General features: G+C 46.4%; 1 protein-coding gene across 1 annotated transcript in view; it reads left to right on the top strand.

The window, feature by feature from the left end:
• The window catches only part of PARP16 (poly(ADP-ribose) polymerase family member 16), a 33,915-nt gene that overhangs the window by 6,898 nt on the left and 10,806 nt on the right, over positions 1 to 16,211 (top strand). The window contains 1 exon segment of the mRNA XM_006141718.3: positions 11,689 to 11,826. Within this exon segment, the coding sequence (XP_006141780.1) occupies positions 11,689 to 11,826 (138 nt within the window).

Raw genomic sequence — 16,211 nt, forward strand, 5'->3', positions numbered from 1 at the left:
GCTGAACCAGGCTCTTGGCTTTAAGCAGGGCCTGGCCTCATCTTGCCACTGGCCTGAAAGTCTCAAATCATCTGTAGGTACCTTGTCCTAAGAACAATTTCTGTGCTGGCCCTGGTCTTCGGGTTTTCTGAGAGCCCTTTGTATTCCCAGCACTGCCCGGGCCTGGGAAGTACCTGGCTGAAGTGTGAGGAATCGAACTGGGTGTGCTGAAGCCCAGACAGAGGGAGTCTGACCTTGTTCTTTGGGATGGAGAAGACTTCATCAGGTCAGAGAATCCATAGCATTCCTGGGACTTCCCATCATCCTCATGCTTAGCCCCCAAATTTCAGGTTGTCACTTATAGAATCTTGTCATTGGTGTCATGGCCGGAAAGTTTTTAGCTTTCTTTTTCCCATAGGAAACACCATGTTCTGGTTGTCTGTCAGCCTGTAGACCCTTTCAGGGTGGAAGCTGGGTGGGAATGGCTCCTTCGTGTTAACTCAAAGTGTGGTTGAACACCAGCAGCAGCAACACCTGGGAGTTTATTAGGACTCTCAGGCCCTGCCCCAGATATTCCCAGTCAGAATCTGCTTTTTTTAAAACAGGTTTTTGCCACAGTGTGTGTGCGCTCACTGGAGAGACAGCGAGAGAGATAGCCACACCACAACGCCTTTTCCTCTGTTCTCCTCTGGGATTTTGGGCACGCATGCACGCGAGCCTGGTGTGTTCCAAGCCACTTGGTCCAGGACTCAAACCATGATTGGCCATGTGGGAATCCAGTGCCTTAACCACCACATCACCTACTGGCCCTGGGATCTCTATTTTAATAAGATCCTTGGTCGATTTGTGCATATGTTGGATTGTTGGATAAGTCACAATTTATTTTTTCACAGAAAACCATGGAGAAAATACGTCATGACTTTCTAACAACCCAACAGTGAAGTCTGAAAAACACTACATCTAGCAGACCCTGTCCCCATCCACAGCACTGGGGGCCAAACTGCTCTAGTCAGGTCCTGGAGGAGTAAGGGTCTCCCTAGTTTTTCTCTTCTTTTTTCTGGTCTCTGAACTACACTGCCTAGACAAGCAGATTCTCCAAAGTCTGGGTTAAAACATATGTAAGCTCCCCTCTGTCCTGGTCCCGATGCCATCCCCATCTTTGTCTCCTTCTCATCTTTTAAGAAGCAGCTGAAACCTCACCTTATTGTATGGCTCTGACCTCTAGCAGTTAGGGGTCCTTCCTCTGGCTTCGTTGACATTTTTTTTTTTTTTTTAATCATAGGGTATGTGTGCTTGCCAGAGAGAGATAGACAGTGAGAGGAAACGTGAGAAATCACCTCCCAGGGGGATGGCCATGTGCAATCCCTTCTCTATTCTCCTCCTGGGATTTTGGGCATATGCCCAGGTATGTTTGGCATGATTTCCAAACCTCCAGGTCTGGGACTTGAACCACTGTGGGCCATGTGGAAGTCCAGTGCCTTAACCACTACACCATCTGCTGGCAACCCCTTTACAGTTTGTAAAATGTGCTTTTATGAATACTGCTATGATAAAGATTCTTCAACAATAATCATTATGTCTCTCATTTTATTGAGATAAGTTCTCAGAGGTGAAATTGCTGTTTGCAAGACTAATAGACCTTTCCAAGGTAGGCTTTACTGCTTATTTCCAGAGTGGAAATTGAATATTGACATTCTGTGGGAAAGATCATTCTTTACAAGGCTCTCAACCTTGACTCTCATTGAAATCACAGGAAGCTTTAAAAATATATTGATATCTGGGCCCCATTATTAAGAGCCTGATTTGATTAGTCTGAGGGGCAGCCTGGGCATTGAGGTTGTTTGTTTGGGGAGAATATGTAGCTTCTTTATTTTTCTAGTAGCTGATTTGATCATTTTCATGAGCACCAACCTGTTGGGCAGTGAAGAAATGACAGCAATTAGATTTAGTCCAGTCTAATAAAAGTGTCCATTTATAATAGGTCCATACTTGTTATCTCAAGGTAATTCTGTTTCTCTTTCTCTCTCTCTTTCTTTTGCTTGTGCTCACTAGAGAGACAGAAAGAGAGAGAAACACAAAGCGAGAAATCACCCCCCAGAGGGGATGGCCATGCCACAGTCTCTTCTCCTCCATTCTCTTCTCAGGGTTTTGGACATGCACATACGTGTGCCCAGTGTGAGTTTTAAGCCACCAGGTCCGGGATTCAAACCACAGTCGACTATGTGGGAGTCCATTGTACACCATTTGTTGGTCCTGGTAATTCTGCTTTTCAAATTACCTTTTTCCTTCCTTGTTGCTCTCAAAGATAGCGTATGAAGATTAGAGGGACAAGTATACAGCCCTAAAAAGATGTTGATGGGGCCAGCAGGTGACGTGGTGGTTAAGGTGCTAGACTCCCACATGGCTGACTAGTTATCCTGGACCTGGTGGCTTCCTTCTCTCTAACTCTCTGTCTGTTTGTCTCTCTCCCTCTCTCTACCCCTCTCTCTGGTGAGCACATGAGCCTTGCAGCAAATTAAAAAAAAAAGGTAGGGATCAGCAGATAACATAATGGTTACATCGCTGGACTCCCACATAGTTGACTACAGTTCGAGTCCTGGACCCAACCACTTAAAACTCACATGGGGTGTGTGCACGTGCATGCCCACCATCCCAGGAGGAGAATGGAGGAGAAGGGACTGTGGCATGGCCATCCCCCGGGAGTGATTTCTTTCTGTCTCTCTGGCGAACTCCTGTGCCCTATAGCAAAAATCTCTCTCAAAAATAAATTAAAAAAAAAAATTAAACACAAAATTTTTATTTAAAATTTTATTCATTGTTCTTATTTTATTTTATTATTATTATTTTTTAAAAGTTGACCAGAGTGAGACAGAGAGGGAGAGGAAAAGTGAGAAAGCAAGTTACCACGTTTGGGGACTTGAACCTCAGTCATCTATGTGAGAATTCAGCCACCCTAACTACCATGCCACCTGCCAGCCCCAAATAAATAATTCTTTTAAAAAAATAAAAAGATGTGGATGCAGGGACCAGCAGTTAGCATAATGGCTTTGTTGCTGGACTCCCATGTAGTCAACCGTGGTTTGAGTCCTGGACCTGGTGGCATAAACTCATGCCGGCAGTGGGTGCATGCGTGCCCAAGATCCTGATGGAGAAGAAGGGATTGCGGTGTGGCCATACCCCCGGGGGGTGATTTCTCACACTCTGTCTCTCTGTCTCTGTCTTTCTGGCAAGTGCATGTGCCCTATAGCAAAAACCTCTCCGAAAAAAAAAAAAAAGATGAGGATGCAGACGTAGATACAGCGAGTGTGATTGTCGGTGGGGTTGTGGCTAGAGAATCTTGGCCTATGGAGTGTGCCCTCCACACCCACTCCTGTCCTTCCTGCTCCACGAACATTCCCTCTGCCCTCTCCCCCAACACCCACCAATGCCCAGCTTCTTTCTGAACACTTCCCCTCCTCCGCCCAGTCGTTGGGAAATGCCTTCCACGGTTGTGAGCTGTGTTCCAGAACTCTTGTCGACGTGGCTGTGTCTTGCCCCACTCCTCATTGGACGTTTCATGTGCCTTCCTCCCCACCTCTGACGGAGCTTAGAAAAGGATGGTACGACACTGGCACCTCTCCTGGGTTAGCTGATGGTGACGGGTGAGAAGGGGCCCTCCAACACTGGTGTCCAGTTAGGGGGATGACTGAGCTCCACGGAGAAGCAGTTCAGGACAGCCCCAGGCCAGAGTCAGCGCTGGCAGCTTCGTGTAGTTAGGCTTCACTGTCCACTCCACCGCTACCTGAGTCACTCTGTTCCTGAGGCTGGTGGCCTTGGTTCACTTCCTCCACAGCACCTCCAGCCACATCTAGTGACTATGACCTCTGGCTAGTATTTTTTTTCAGACTTTTTTTTTAATTTAACTGCTGCCTACCCTTCTAGGACAAAGTTGCCTAGCATCTGAACCTGAGCTCCTGAAACTTTTCCTGGTGATAGGGCTCAACTGTGACACGTCTGAACCCCAGGTTTCTGGGCCTCCTTCCCAGTGGCTTTTGAGCTGGGTGACTGTGAGTGCCATCCTTCCCCTGGACTGCCTGTCACCTCCTGCTCAGAGCCGAGAGGTTGAGCTGCCTCTTTCTAGCTCATTGGTCATCTCTGTTCCCTGCTCATCCCTGCGGGTCCCCTGCCATAGTGGCCCAAACCACCTCTGCTGAGAGATGTCCCTTTTCAATCCCCTTTCACCTCTGGCCACTGTTTGGGTCTCTCCTGGGTTCCCCAGTCACCTCTCTAGCTGTATTTCTTTTTTGTTATTATTATCAAATTTTATTTATGACCATTATTTTTTTAATTCATGAGAGAGGGACAGAGAGAGAAAGAGAAGTGAGAAAGCAAGCTGCCAGGTACAGGACTTGACCCGCAGTTGGTCATGTGGGAGTCCAGTGCCTTAGTCGCCACGTCACTTGCTGCCCCTTCCAGCTTTCTTTCTTTTTAAGAATTATTTACTTAATTTGATTTATTATTATTATTATTTTATTTTTAAAGAGATTTTTGCTATAGGGTGTGTGTGCTCACTGGAGAGACAGACAGAGAGAGACAGAAAGTGAGAAATCAGGGACCAGCAGGTGGTGTAATGGCTATGTCACTGAACTCCCATGTAGTCGACCACAGTTCGAGTCCCGGACCCGGTGACTTAAACTTACACCAGGAGTGTGTGCATGCGTGCCGAAGATCCCGAGAGGAGAATAGAGGAGAAGGGATTGTGGCGTGGCCATTTCCCCTGAGGGGTGATTTCTCACTTTCTGTCTCCCTGTCTCTCTGTCTCTCTGTCTTTCTGGCAAGTGCACGTGCTCTATCAGCAAAAACATCTCCAAAGAAAACCAGAAAGTGAGAAATCACCCCCCAGGGTGGATGGCCACTCCGCAATCCCTTCTCCTCCATTTTCCTCTTGGGATCTTAGGCACGCACACAACATGCACTGGGCATGAATTTTAGGCCGCCAGGTCCTAGACTCAAACCACGGTTGACTACATGTCCAGTGACATAACTGTTATGCCATTTGCTGGTTCCTTATTTATTGTTATTTTTTTAATTCACCAGAGAATGATACAGAAAGAGAGAGAGAGAGAACCTGAAAAAGTAAGCTGCCAGGTCTAGGACTTGAACCGTGGCTGGCCATATGGGAGTCCGGTGCCTTAACCACCATACCACTGACTGGTCTGCTGATTTCTTTTTAAAAGAAAAAAAGTACAAGTCCTGGCAGCTTTGGTGGAGGCTGCCCACGACCAGAAACCTGCTGGAGCTGGGGTTGGTGGCCAGGCCCTTTATAATCTGGGGTCTCCAGTTCCACGCAGTCCTGACCACTCTTCCCCAGACTCCTCCTTACTCTTTTTTCCACCTCTCTGACCCTGGGGTGCTTGTGTCTGGGACCCACCTTGTGAGACAGGTGCTGCTCACTTCCCTGCCTGTCTGCCATGCTCTTTCTTACTTCCAGGGCCTCTGCGATGCCTCTCCAATCCTTCCTGCTGCTCCACACCCACTGCCGTCCCACCTGGTCTGTAAACCTTCCCCTATGCCCCCCACAGTGCCCGCAGATGCCCACCTTCCTCCCTCCTTCTCTCCTCCATCCAGTCAGTGGTATACGCCTTCCACTGTTGTGACTGTGGCTCAGAAATCGTTGGCATGGCGATTTCTGTCTCTTGCCCCACTTCGCGCGGGACACTATATGTGTCTTCCTCCCCACCTATGACAGGGCTTAGGCACAGCCTTGTTTGCACTGTTATTTTTTTCTTTTAATTTTTAGAATTATTTATTTAGTTTTATTAATTATTATTCAATTTGACCAGAGACAGACAGAGAGAGAGGGAGAGAGGGAGAGTGAGAAAGCAAGCCGCCAGGTCTAGGACTTGAACTGCAGTCAGCCATGTGGGAGTCCAGGGCCCTTAACCAACACGCCATCTGCCGGCCTCCTGCTTGTGCTATTATGTGTGTGTGTGTTGCGGGGGGAGGCGGCTGTCCAATAATATAACTGATCAGTAGCTCTTTAAGTTCTGCCGGAATCACACCTTTGGGCTAAGATACTCAGTCCGTCACTGAGCTTCTCCATTCATTTGGTAGAGAGCATCACAATGAGGACTATGGATGCTGGCTTCAGGTCACCCTGCTTCATACCCCACCCTGGCACAGCAAGCCATAGGACTCTAGGTGAGGTGCTTAGTGTCTCCAACCTTGTTTCCTCAGCTTAAAACAGATGGTTGACATGGGCCAGCAGGTGGCGTGGAGGTTAGGGTGCTGGATCCCACGTGGCTGACTGTGCGGCTTTAGTCCTGGACCATTCGCTTGAAAAACATGCCAGGCTGGGGTCAGCCAGTGTGTGGTGGACTCCGACACAGCCAACTGTGGTTTGAGTCCCAGACCCGGTGACTTGCTTTCTTAGTTTGCCACCACTCCCCTCTAGTGAGCATATGTGCCCTGTAGCAAATTTTTTTTTTTTTTTTAATAATTATGCATAGTATTTCATTGCACGGATATGAAATAATTTATTTGATAGATCCTCTAGTAATGACTATTGCCCATCTTTGGTATCACAAGGATTGTTTTAACGAATAACCTTATGCAGATATGAATTCGAAATGATTAAAAGAGTTTCTCAGAAGTGAGATTGCAGGATGAAAACATAAAGACATTGTATTTTTTTAAATAATTATTATTTCATTTAACTTTATTTATTTATTTTAATTTGACCAGGGAGGGACAGAACGAGAGATACAGGGGAAGTGAGAAAGCAAGCTGCCAGGTCTGGGACTCAATCTGCAGTTGGCCATGTGGGAGTCCAGTGCCCCCAACCACCATGTCACCTGCTGGCCCCAGCAAATCTAAAAATAATAATAATAAAATATAAATAATATTGAATAATTCTTTTTTTTTTTTAAAGAGGTTTTTGCCTCAGGGTGCATGTGCTTGCCAGAGAGAGAGAGAGACAGAGATAGTGAGAGAGAAAGTGAGAAATCCCTCCCTCCCAGTGGGATGGTGCTCCCTTCTCCTCCCAGGATCTTGGGCATGCACACATACGTGCCCAGTCTGATTTTGAAGCCATCAGGTCTTGGACTTGAACTGCAGTCAGTCATGTGGGAGTCCAGTGACCTAACTGCTAAGCCATCTGCTGGTCCTGAATAACTACTTATTAAAAAAAGAAAAGCACACCAGGCGTGTGTATATGTGTGCCCAAAATGCCAAGAGGATTGAGGTGCTGTCTTCCCTGGGGGGTAATTTCTCACTTTCTCTTGCTCTGTCTGGGGAGCACATGAGCCCAATAGCAGCATTAAAAAAAATAGGTTGGAGGCCAGCAGGTGGCATAGTGGTTAAGGTGCTGGTCTCCCACGTGGCTGCCTGAGGTTGGAGTTTCAGACCCGGCAGCTTGAAACTCATACAGGGTACATGTGTGTGCATTCCCAATGTCCCAGAGGAGAGTGGAGGAGAAGGAACTGTGGTGTGGCCATCATCCTCCCTGGGGAGTGATTTCTTACTTTCTTGCCAGCTCTCTCTGTCTCTAGTGAGTGCACGTGCCCTACAGCAAAAATCTCTTCACAAACAAAAATAGGTTGTTGGTAAAGTAAAACAAGACGATGCGTGCCCGGCGCTTAGCCCGTGCGTGGTGTGTGGAACGGGCTCACTGACCCGTTCTGAGTGCCATGCCAGGTTCTAGGCTGGCTGCTTCTGGGGCTCCGGGATAATCAAATGTGGCTGAGTCTGAGGGAGTGTTTGTCTCAGCCAGATTTGAGGGGACTCCGGGGGCTTGCGTAACTGGGACTCTGCCGTAATCGTTGGGTGTAGAACACAGCCTTTGAGCTCAGAGGTCGCAGGGGGTCAGGTTCACAGGGGAGGTGACTTTAGGCTGGCTGTGGAGACCGAGTGGTATAGCATGCTTGGAAGCTGCGGAGGCAGAGAGGAGACATAGGTCACTTGAGCCATAGTGGTAGGGGCTAGGGATGGCTGGGAGCTGGTGGCAGGAGATGCTGTTAGGCAGAGGCCAGACCAGATTCCCAAGGGCCTTATTAAGGGGAAGCTTGCTAAATTTAGCAAATCAATAAATAAACCACCTAGTTAAATTTGAATTTAATAAGAACAAGAAAAAATTGTTTAGAATAAATATACCCAAGTGCTGTATAGACTGTATTTCTGCTAGAGAAAGTGCTGTTATTTATCTGAAGTTCATATTTAACTGGGCAGGCTCTTTTTTTTTTTAAAGAGAGATTTGCTATAGGGCATGCGCTCACCGAGAGACAGAAAGCAAGAAATTGCCCCTCAGGGGGATGGCCACGCCTCAGTCCCTTCTCCTTCATTGTCCTCACGGGATCTTGGGCCTTCACACACATGTGCCTGGTGTGAGTTTTAAACTGCTGGGTCTGGGACTCAAACCATTGTTGATTATGTAGGAGTCCAGTGATATAACCATTATGCCATCCGCTGGTCCCTTTTATAAAAAATTATTTTATTTAACATTTATCTATCTATCTATCTATCGATCGATCTATTTAAATTTGACCAGAGAGGGAAAGGGACAAGATGGCTCAGCCCTGGCTTTTGAATAACAAACGTGGAGAAGAAAGAGGAATAGAGAAGCAGGAAGGGGAGGCTGAGGTGAGCTACAGGCTGCTGGGCGCTGAGCATCTGGCTGGGTATAGGCAGGAGGTTGGCATAGCTGCTTCCTGAGAGTGCACCATTTGGAATGTGTCTGCAGGTACCCTCAGTGGCTCCATGTTATCTATGAAAGTCCAGAGTTCTTGAGGCTGATCTCAAGTTACCTTCCACTCTTCTTTGTCATGGTGATCCCCCTCCTGACACAGCCACCTGCAGTTAAGGATGGCAGTTATTGCAGCGGTCACACTAACATCAGATCACTCCATACCTTCCTATCACTTTGAGCACTTAGTTAACCTGAGCAACCTTTGCTGGGATCCTGTGAAGTGGCTAATATTATCCTATTTCTGTTATTTGGGAAATGGAGACACAGGCGGTCAGACAGCTCATCCAGGGTCGCACAGCTAGTGGGGGTGTAAGAGGCCAGGTTTAGGTCCCAGCTGCTGCATGGTGACAACACCTCTGTCCACTTCGCTGAGCACACTCTGCACACCTCTGGTTGGCAAACCCAGGTCCCACAGCAACTCTTCTGCAAAGTTGTTCCTGCCCCTCTGCCCTGTTTCCAGCCACTTCCCAACAAAAGTCCCACCTGTCCCCTTGGTAGTAACCATCTTTGTTATGACATTGAATACTTTTTTCTTTAATAAATGTTGTTTATTTATTTTTTAATTATTTTATTTAACTTTATTTATTTATTTTTAATTTGAACAGAGAGAAACAGGGAGAGAGAGAGAGGAGGGAGAGAAAGCCACCAGGTCCAGGACTCGAACCGCAGTTGGCCATATGGGAGTCCAGGGCCCTTAACCACCATGCCACCTGCTGGCCCTGTTTATTTTTATTTACTCATGATAGGACTTGCACGTACACATGAGAGAGGAGGAAGGGAGATGAGCATGCTATAGGGGTCTGCTCGCCCTGTGTTACCCTTCTTCCAGCCTGTAGGATCTTCGGCACTCGCACATGCCTGGCTGTTTCAGGCTGACCAGGTCAGGGATTCAAACTGTGGTAGCCACGAAGGATCTGGCTTCTCTTGAACAACGCATTATTGCTGTGCCAAAGAGCCAGCCCCATAATGAATACCTTTATTTCATTTTGTTTCAATTAATTATTGCTAAAGGGCATGTGCACTTGCTAGAGACAGAGTGAGAGGGAAAGTAAGGCATTGGCCATGTCTCATTTCCTCTCCTCCATTCTCCACTTGGGATTTTGGGCACACATGCTTACTCCCCTGGTGTGTTTCTCAAGCCAGGACCGGGGCTTAAACCATGGAGTTGCCCATGTGGGTTCTAGTGCCTTAACCACCATTCTCCCTGGCTGGCCACGATAAATACTTTTAAGTTATAATTATTTCTGCCTCCTCATTTGACTGGAAGCCCCCCCTTTAAAAAATTATTTTCTTTAACGTTATTTATTGTTTATTTTAATTTGACCAGAGAGGGACAGAGTGAATGAGAGAGGGGGTGGGGGTGGGGGGTGGGGTGAAGTGAGAAAGCAAGCCACCAGGTCCAGGACCCAAACTGCATTCAGCCATGTGGGTGTCCAGTGCCCTCGACCACCATGCCCCAGGAAGCTCTCTTTTTTATCTTTTTTTGGAGAGGTTTTTGCTATAGGGCGCATGCGCTCGCCAGACAGACAGAGAGAGACAGAGAGACAGAAAGCGAGAAATCACCCCCCAGGGGGGATGATCATGCCGCAATCCCTTCTCCTCCATTCTCCTCGCGGGATCTTGGGCACGCACGCACACGCGCCCGGCGTGAGTTTTAAGCCACCGGGTCCAGGACGCGAACCGCGGTCCACAATGTGGGAGTCCAGCGACATAGCCATTACGCTAACTGCTGGTTCCCTCTTTTTTATCTTTTTTAAAAATTATTTATTTTATTTTATCATTATTTAATTTCACTGGAGAGAGAGAGACAGAGAGAAAGAGAGAGTGAGAAAGCAAGCCACTGGGTCTGGGACTCAAACTGTGGTCCGCCATGTGGGAGTCTAGCACCTTAACCACCACACCACCTGCAGGCCCCAGGAAGCCCTCTTTTTAAGTCTCTCTTATCCCCCCACCTCAGCGCAGGGCCTGGCTCAGACTAGATGCTCAGTGAGCAACCTGAGAGTTGTAGGGACCTGGAGTGGTGAAGCAGTAGACAGGCATAGACATGGCACCAACTGTCATGGGGCATTTACATACCCACTTTGATTTTATATTTTTGGCTAGAGGGCGTGTGTACTTACCAAAGAGAAACAGAAAGAGAGAGAGAAAGTGAGAATTCATCCCCCACCCCCGCCAAGAGGATGACCACACCACAGTTCCTTCCCCTCCAGTCTCTTGGCATTTTCGGCACATGTGCACATGTGGTTGGTGTGATTTTTAAGCCACCAGGTCCTGGAGTTGAACCACATTCAGCCACCATGTGGGAGTCTAATGCCCCAATCTCTGTGCCACGTACCAGCCTCCCACTTTTATTTTTATTTGCCTAAGGGCATGTGCTCTCTCTCTCTCTCACCTTCCAGTGGGGCATGGTCATGCCACAATCTCTTCTCCATTTCTCCATCCTTTCGAGATTTTGGGCACCTATGTACACACACTAGGTGTGTTTTTCAAGCCACTGGGGCTGGGATTTGAACTGAACAGTCGGTGATGTGGGATCTGACTCCCTTAACCTCTAGGTGAGAAGGCCAGCCACACACCTTTTATGTGGTCTCCAGAGGAGCAAGTTAACTGGGAGCTCACTGACCCTCATGCTGGAAGGAAAAGGCTTTGCGAACCCTTTACCTTCAGTGTTCATACCATGCGTCCAGTTATCCCTCTAGTGGGACATCCCCTACTCAGACACATCAATAATGTTCCTCACGTCAGCCAGAGTTTTGTACCAACGAGTTAAAACAAATGAACAAACAAGCAAAAAAACACCTTGCAGAGCTCAGTGCTTTTAGAGTTTGGTGTTACTTAGAAAGGGGGCTGCAGACCCTGGTATTCCTCCCTCTTGGGGAATTCCTTGGGACCTGGAAGGAGTGGAAATTGCCACTGCGCCACTAGAGGGCCCCTGAGCGTCATGTTGTCCCGGACCTTTGGTAATGGACGTTTCTCTCTCACTTTAGCTTGCCGATGCCAGCAGGTTACCCAACCTGAAAGAACTCCTCCAGTCTTCCGGGAACAAAGACAAACAGGTCTGGGATCTGGTGAGCTGGATTTTATCCTCAAAGGTCCTGACAATCCACAGTGCAGGGAAGGCGGAGGTGAGAGCTTGGTCTGGAGATGACAGTTTCCTAGGGCCAGAGGGCTTTGGTATAACACCCAGTCTGGTGGCTCAGACTTCCTGTGCATCAGAATGACCTGGGCATCTTGTTAAAAAGGTTAACTCCTGGGGGGCGTGGTGGCGCCTGCACTATGGCAAAAGGTTAACTCCTGGGGTGGTTAAGGTGCTGGATTCCAGCATGGCCAACCGTGGTTCGAATCCTGGACTTGGAAGGCATGAAAATCATGCTGGGCATGTGCGTGTGCGTTGCCAGAAACCCTAGAGGATAATGGAGAAGGGAATGTGGCATGACCATCCTCTTGGGCGGGGCGATTTCTCTCTGTCTCTGTCTCTCTTTCTCTTGTGAGAACACACTCCTTGTGGCAAAAACCTAAAAAGAAATTGGTTAATCTTTGGACCCAACAGGTAACATGGAGTTTCAGGCCCTGAATCCTACCTGGTCAACTGCGTCCTGGACCCCACACTTGTAAATCTTGCCAGGCATGTGTGTGAGCATGCCCACAATCCTGGGAAAAGACTGGAGAAGGAGGGATTGAGTATAGCCACCCCCCTTAGAGGGTGATTTTTCACTTTCTTTCTGGGGAGCACATGTACCCTATAGCAAAAAGAAAAAAAAAGTTACTTCTTGGACCTTGCCCTTAGAGATTCTGATTCTTTGTCTGAAGCTGGGTCCAGGACTTGCCTGCCCACTGGAGGTGTAAAACTGAATTCTGCCTCGGATTAGCTATGTTGTGGTATCTTGGGCATGCTACTGGGTACATTTTATTTTATTTATTTATTTATTGGAGAGGTTTGTTTGTTTGTTTGTTTGTTTGTTTGTTTTTGTTTTGTTTTGCTATAGGGCATGTGCCCTTGCCAGAAAGACAGAGAAAGGCAGAGAGACAGAAAGCAAGAAATCACCCCCCAGGGGGGATGGCCACGCTGCAATCCTTTCTCCTCCATTCTCTTCTTGGAATCTTGGGCATGCATGCACACGCGCCCGGCGTGAGTTTAAGCCACTGGGTCTGGGACTCGAACCGTGGTCGACTACGTGGGAGTTCAGCGACATAGCCATTACGCTAACTTCTGGTCCCACTGGGTGCATTTTAGTACCTCAGTTTCTTAATCTGTCTAATGGAGATAATAATGGTATATTTCTGAGAATTGAATGCACTTTCACACCTAGAACAATGCCTAAGGGTACATACCGAGGACTCATTCCTAAGGAAACATTCATTCAGTTCAGTTGTCAGGAAACAGAAAGGCATTACCCTGCAGTACTGAAAAACCTTGGACTCTGGGTTCAAATCCCCCACCTCCATCAAGTATTGAGTCTCCTTTTCCCATTTGTCAATTGAGAATATTAATAATAACCTCAAAGGGAGGTGGCTATGATAGAATGTTTGTCATCCCCCAGCACAATTTTTGGCCAAAGTCAGATAGTTCTATGTGTCTTGCCTGGCTGGGGTCTCCCAGGGCAGGCTGAGATGACAAGGTCCAGAGTGTAGGACTTGATTGCTAATCTGGGGCTCTTTCTTGTGCGTGGCTGCAGGGGTTTATCTGTACTATTCCTTTTTTTTTTCCTCCCCAGGTTTTGCTACAGGGCATGTGCCCTTGCCATAGAGAGACAGAGAGAGGGAAAGTGAGAAATCACCCGCAGAGGGGGATGGCCATGCCAAAATCCCTTCTCTTTCATTCTCCTTTCAGGATCTTGGGCACGCATGCACATGCACCCAGCATGAGTTTAAGCCACTGGATCTGGGACTCCAACCGTGGTCGACTACATGGGAGTCAGCAACATAGCTATTACGCTAACTGTTGGTTTCCCTGTACTGTTCTTTAATTAACCAATTTCAGTTTAAGAAAATTCAATGTTATAAGCTCTTGCTAAAGACAAAAATCTTCCCTAAGTTGTGTAGAATTTGCTTCTGGTGTTTAAGAGATGTCATCTATTTGGATGATAAAACAGCATAAAACACCTGGGAGTGGGAGTCAGCAGATTTGCATTTAGGTCAAGACTGGGCCCCTAACTCCTAGACAATCTCTGGGTTTTGCTTTTATCACCTATTGAGCTGAATTTTCTTATTCATACCCTGTGGGCATCAAGCACTTGCTGGATGCTGTGTGTCCTAGTCAAAGTGGGTAAGGCAGTGGGTCCTTGACTTTGATTATGGGCTTGCTAAGTTTCCGTTAAAACGTGGGATGTTGAGGCCCAGGATTGCCAGCTTTTAATTTTGCCCAAGAAAGAATGTTAGATATAAGCCTACCATGTATCATTGTGTTTTTTTGTTTGGGCACATGGATTTGCCAGAGAGACAGAGAAAGAGAGAGAGAAAGAGAGAAAGCATCCCCAAGAGGGCATGGTCACACCACAGTCCTTTTTCTTCTAATAAAATAGAATCCCATTCTCTTGGGATTTGGGCCAAGCATGCACACGTGCTTGGTGTATTTTTCAAACTACCAGGCCACGGTTTCACCCATGATCAGGTATGTAGGATCTGGCACCTTATGCTCACTACTTAACTACAACACTCTAGGGCTGGTCATGTATAATTATTTTATAAAATGATACTTTAATGCTAATAAAGGAGGGTGGTCCTCACCTCAGAATAAAATACAGTTCTTACAAAGAAAGGATCATGATAATCTTACATCAGTATAAAGATATCTACTGTATTGTCCTTTTTTTTTTCTTTCTTCTTTTTCAGTCATAACCCAGAGAAAACTGTCACACACTAGCTTTGGTTTATGACCTACTTTTTTTTTTTTAAGAATTAATTAATTAATTAATTATTATTATTTACATGAGTTTTGCCAGAGAAAGAGAGAGAGAAGAGTGATAAAATAAGCCTCCAGGTCCGGTACTCGAACTGCTGTTGGCCACATGGGAATTCCAGCATCTTAACCACCATACCACCTGCTGGTCCTATGACCTACTATTTTAAAACCACTGAATGATATAGTCTCTGACCTGAAGAGGCTTCTCATCATTGAGGAAGGAGCTTGCCTTTGTACATCAGTAGTTTTTGCTGAGTAATAAATCTTTAAATTTTAGTGATTTCAAATAACAATACTGACTACTACTCTTTTTTTAAAAAATATTTATTTATTTATTCATTCATTCATTTATTTTCATTTGACCAGAGAGAGACACAGACAGAGAAAGTGAGAAGACAAGCCACCAGGTCTGGGACTCAAACTGTGGTCGGCCATGTGGGAGTGTCCAGCACCTTAACCACCACGCAACCTGCTGGTCCCAACTACTTCTCTTTTTTAAAGATTTATTTATTTGGGGCTGACAGGTGGCATGGTGGTTAAGGTTGCTGGACTCCCACATGGCCAACTGCAGTTTGAATCCTGGACCTGGCTGCTTGCTTTTGCACTTTCCTTCTCTCTCACTCTCTCTCTGTCACTCTGGTCAAATTAAAATAAATAAAGTTAAATAAAATAATGCTAAAAAAAGAATTATTTATTTAATTTTATTATTATTATTTTAAAATTTGCTATAGGGCACATGTGTTCACGAGAGAGAGAGAGAGAGAGAGAGAGAGAAAGAAAGCCAGCCACCAGGTCTGGGACCCAAACCGTGGTCTGCCAGATGGGAGACCAGTGTATTAACTACTATGCCACCTGCTGCCCCCCAAATACTGATTGCTTCTTATGATTCTATAGGTTGGCTGGTTTAATAGGGGCTAGATGATCTTATATTCCTAGGGCTTCCACTGGGATGTCTGCCATGGTTGGAGCCTTCTTCTCTGACGCTCTTGCCCTAGAGGCTGGCTTGGACAAGTTCCCAGCAGTAAATAAGAAAAGCCAAGTCCTTTCAAATCTCTGCCATGTGCATGATAATGACCCATTGGCCAAAGCCAGTCACCTGGTCAACCCTAGATTCAAAAGGTAGAGAAATAAATTCCATTGCTTGGATATGTAACCTTGGTGGAATCTCACCTGCAAAAATCACATTGCGGAGGGGTGCACAGATAGGGTGGGAGGGAAATTTATGGTTATTTTTGCAATTTATCCCATCTTTCTGCCTCATGATATTATTGTAAAGATGGAATGCAGGAACTAGATATGAAAATGTAAAGGACATTGGAAATGATCTCTAGTTAGAAGGAGCAATCCATACTTCTTAGATAGCCTACTGGAATAAACGACATTAGAGGAAAGAGATCTTGAGCTATAAGCTTGATTGATTGAGCTTGATTATAAGAGAATGTCTTTATCCTCAAGAAACCTGTTCTCATGAACAGATCCTAAGGGTTTAACCCAAGCCTTTAGGAGGCTTTTTTTTTTTTTTTTAAGGGTTTTTTGCTATGGGGATGTGAGCTCACCAGAAAGACAGACAGAAAGAGAGAAATCACTTCCCAGGGGGGATGGCCACAC

The sequence above is a fragment of the Tupaia chinensis genome, unplaced genomic scaffold (assembly GCF_000334495.1).
Source record: "Tupaia chinensis unplaced genomic scaffold, TupChi_1.0 Scaffold000063_1, whole genome shotgun sequence".
In the NCBI taxonomy this organism is placed as follows: Eukaryota; Metazoa; Chordata; class Mammalia; order Scandentia; family Tupaiidae; genus Tupaia; species Tupaia belangeri.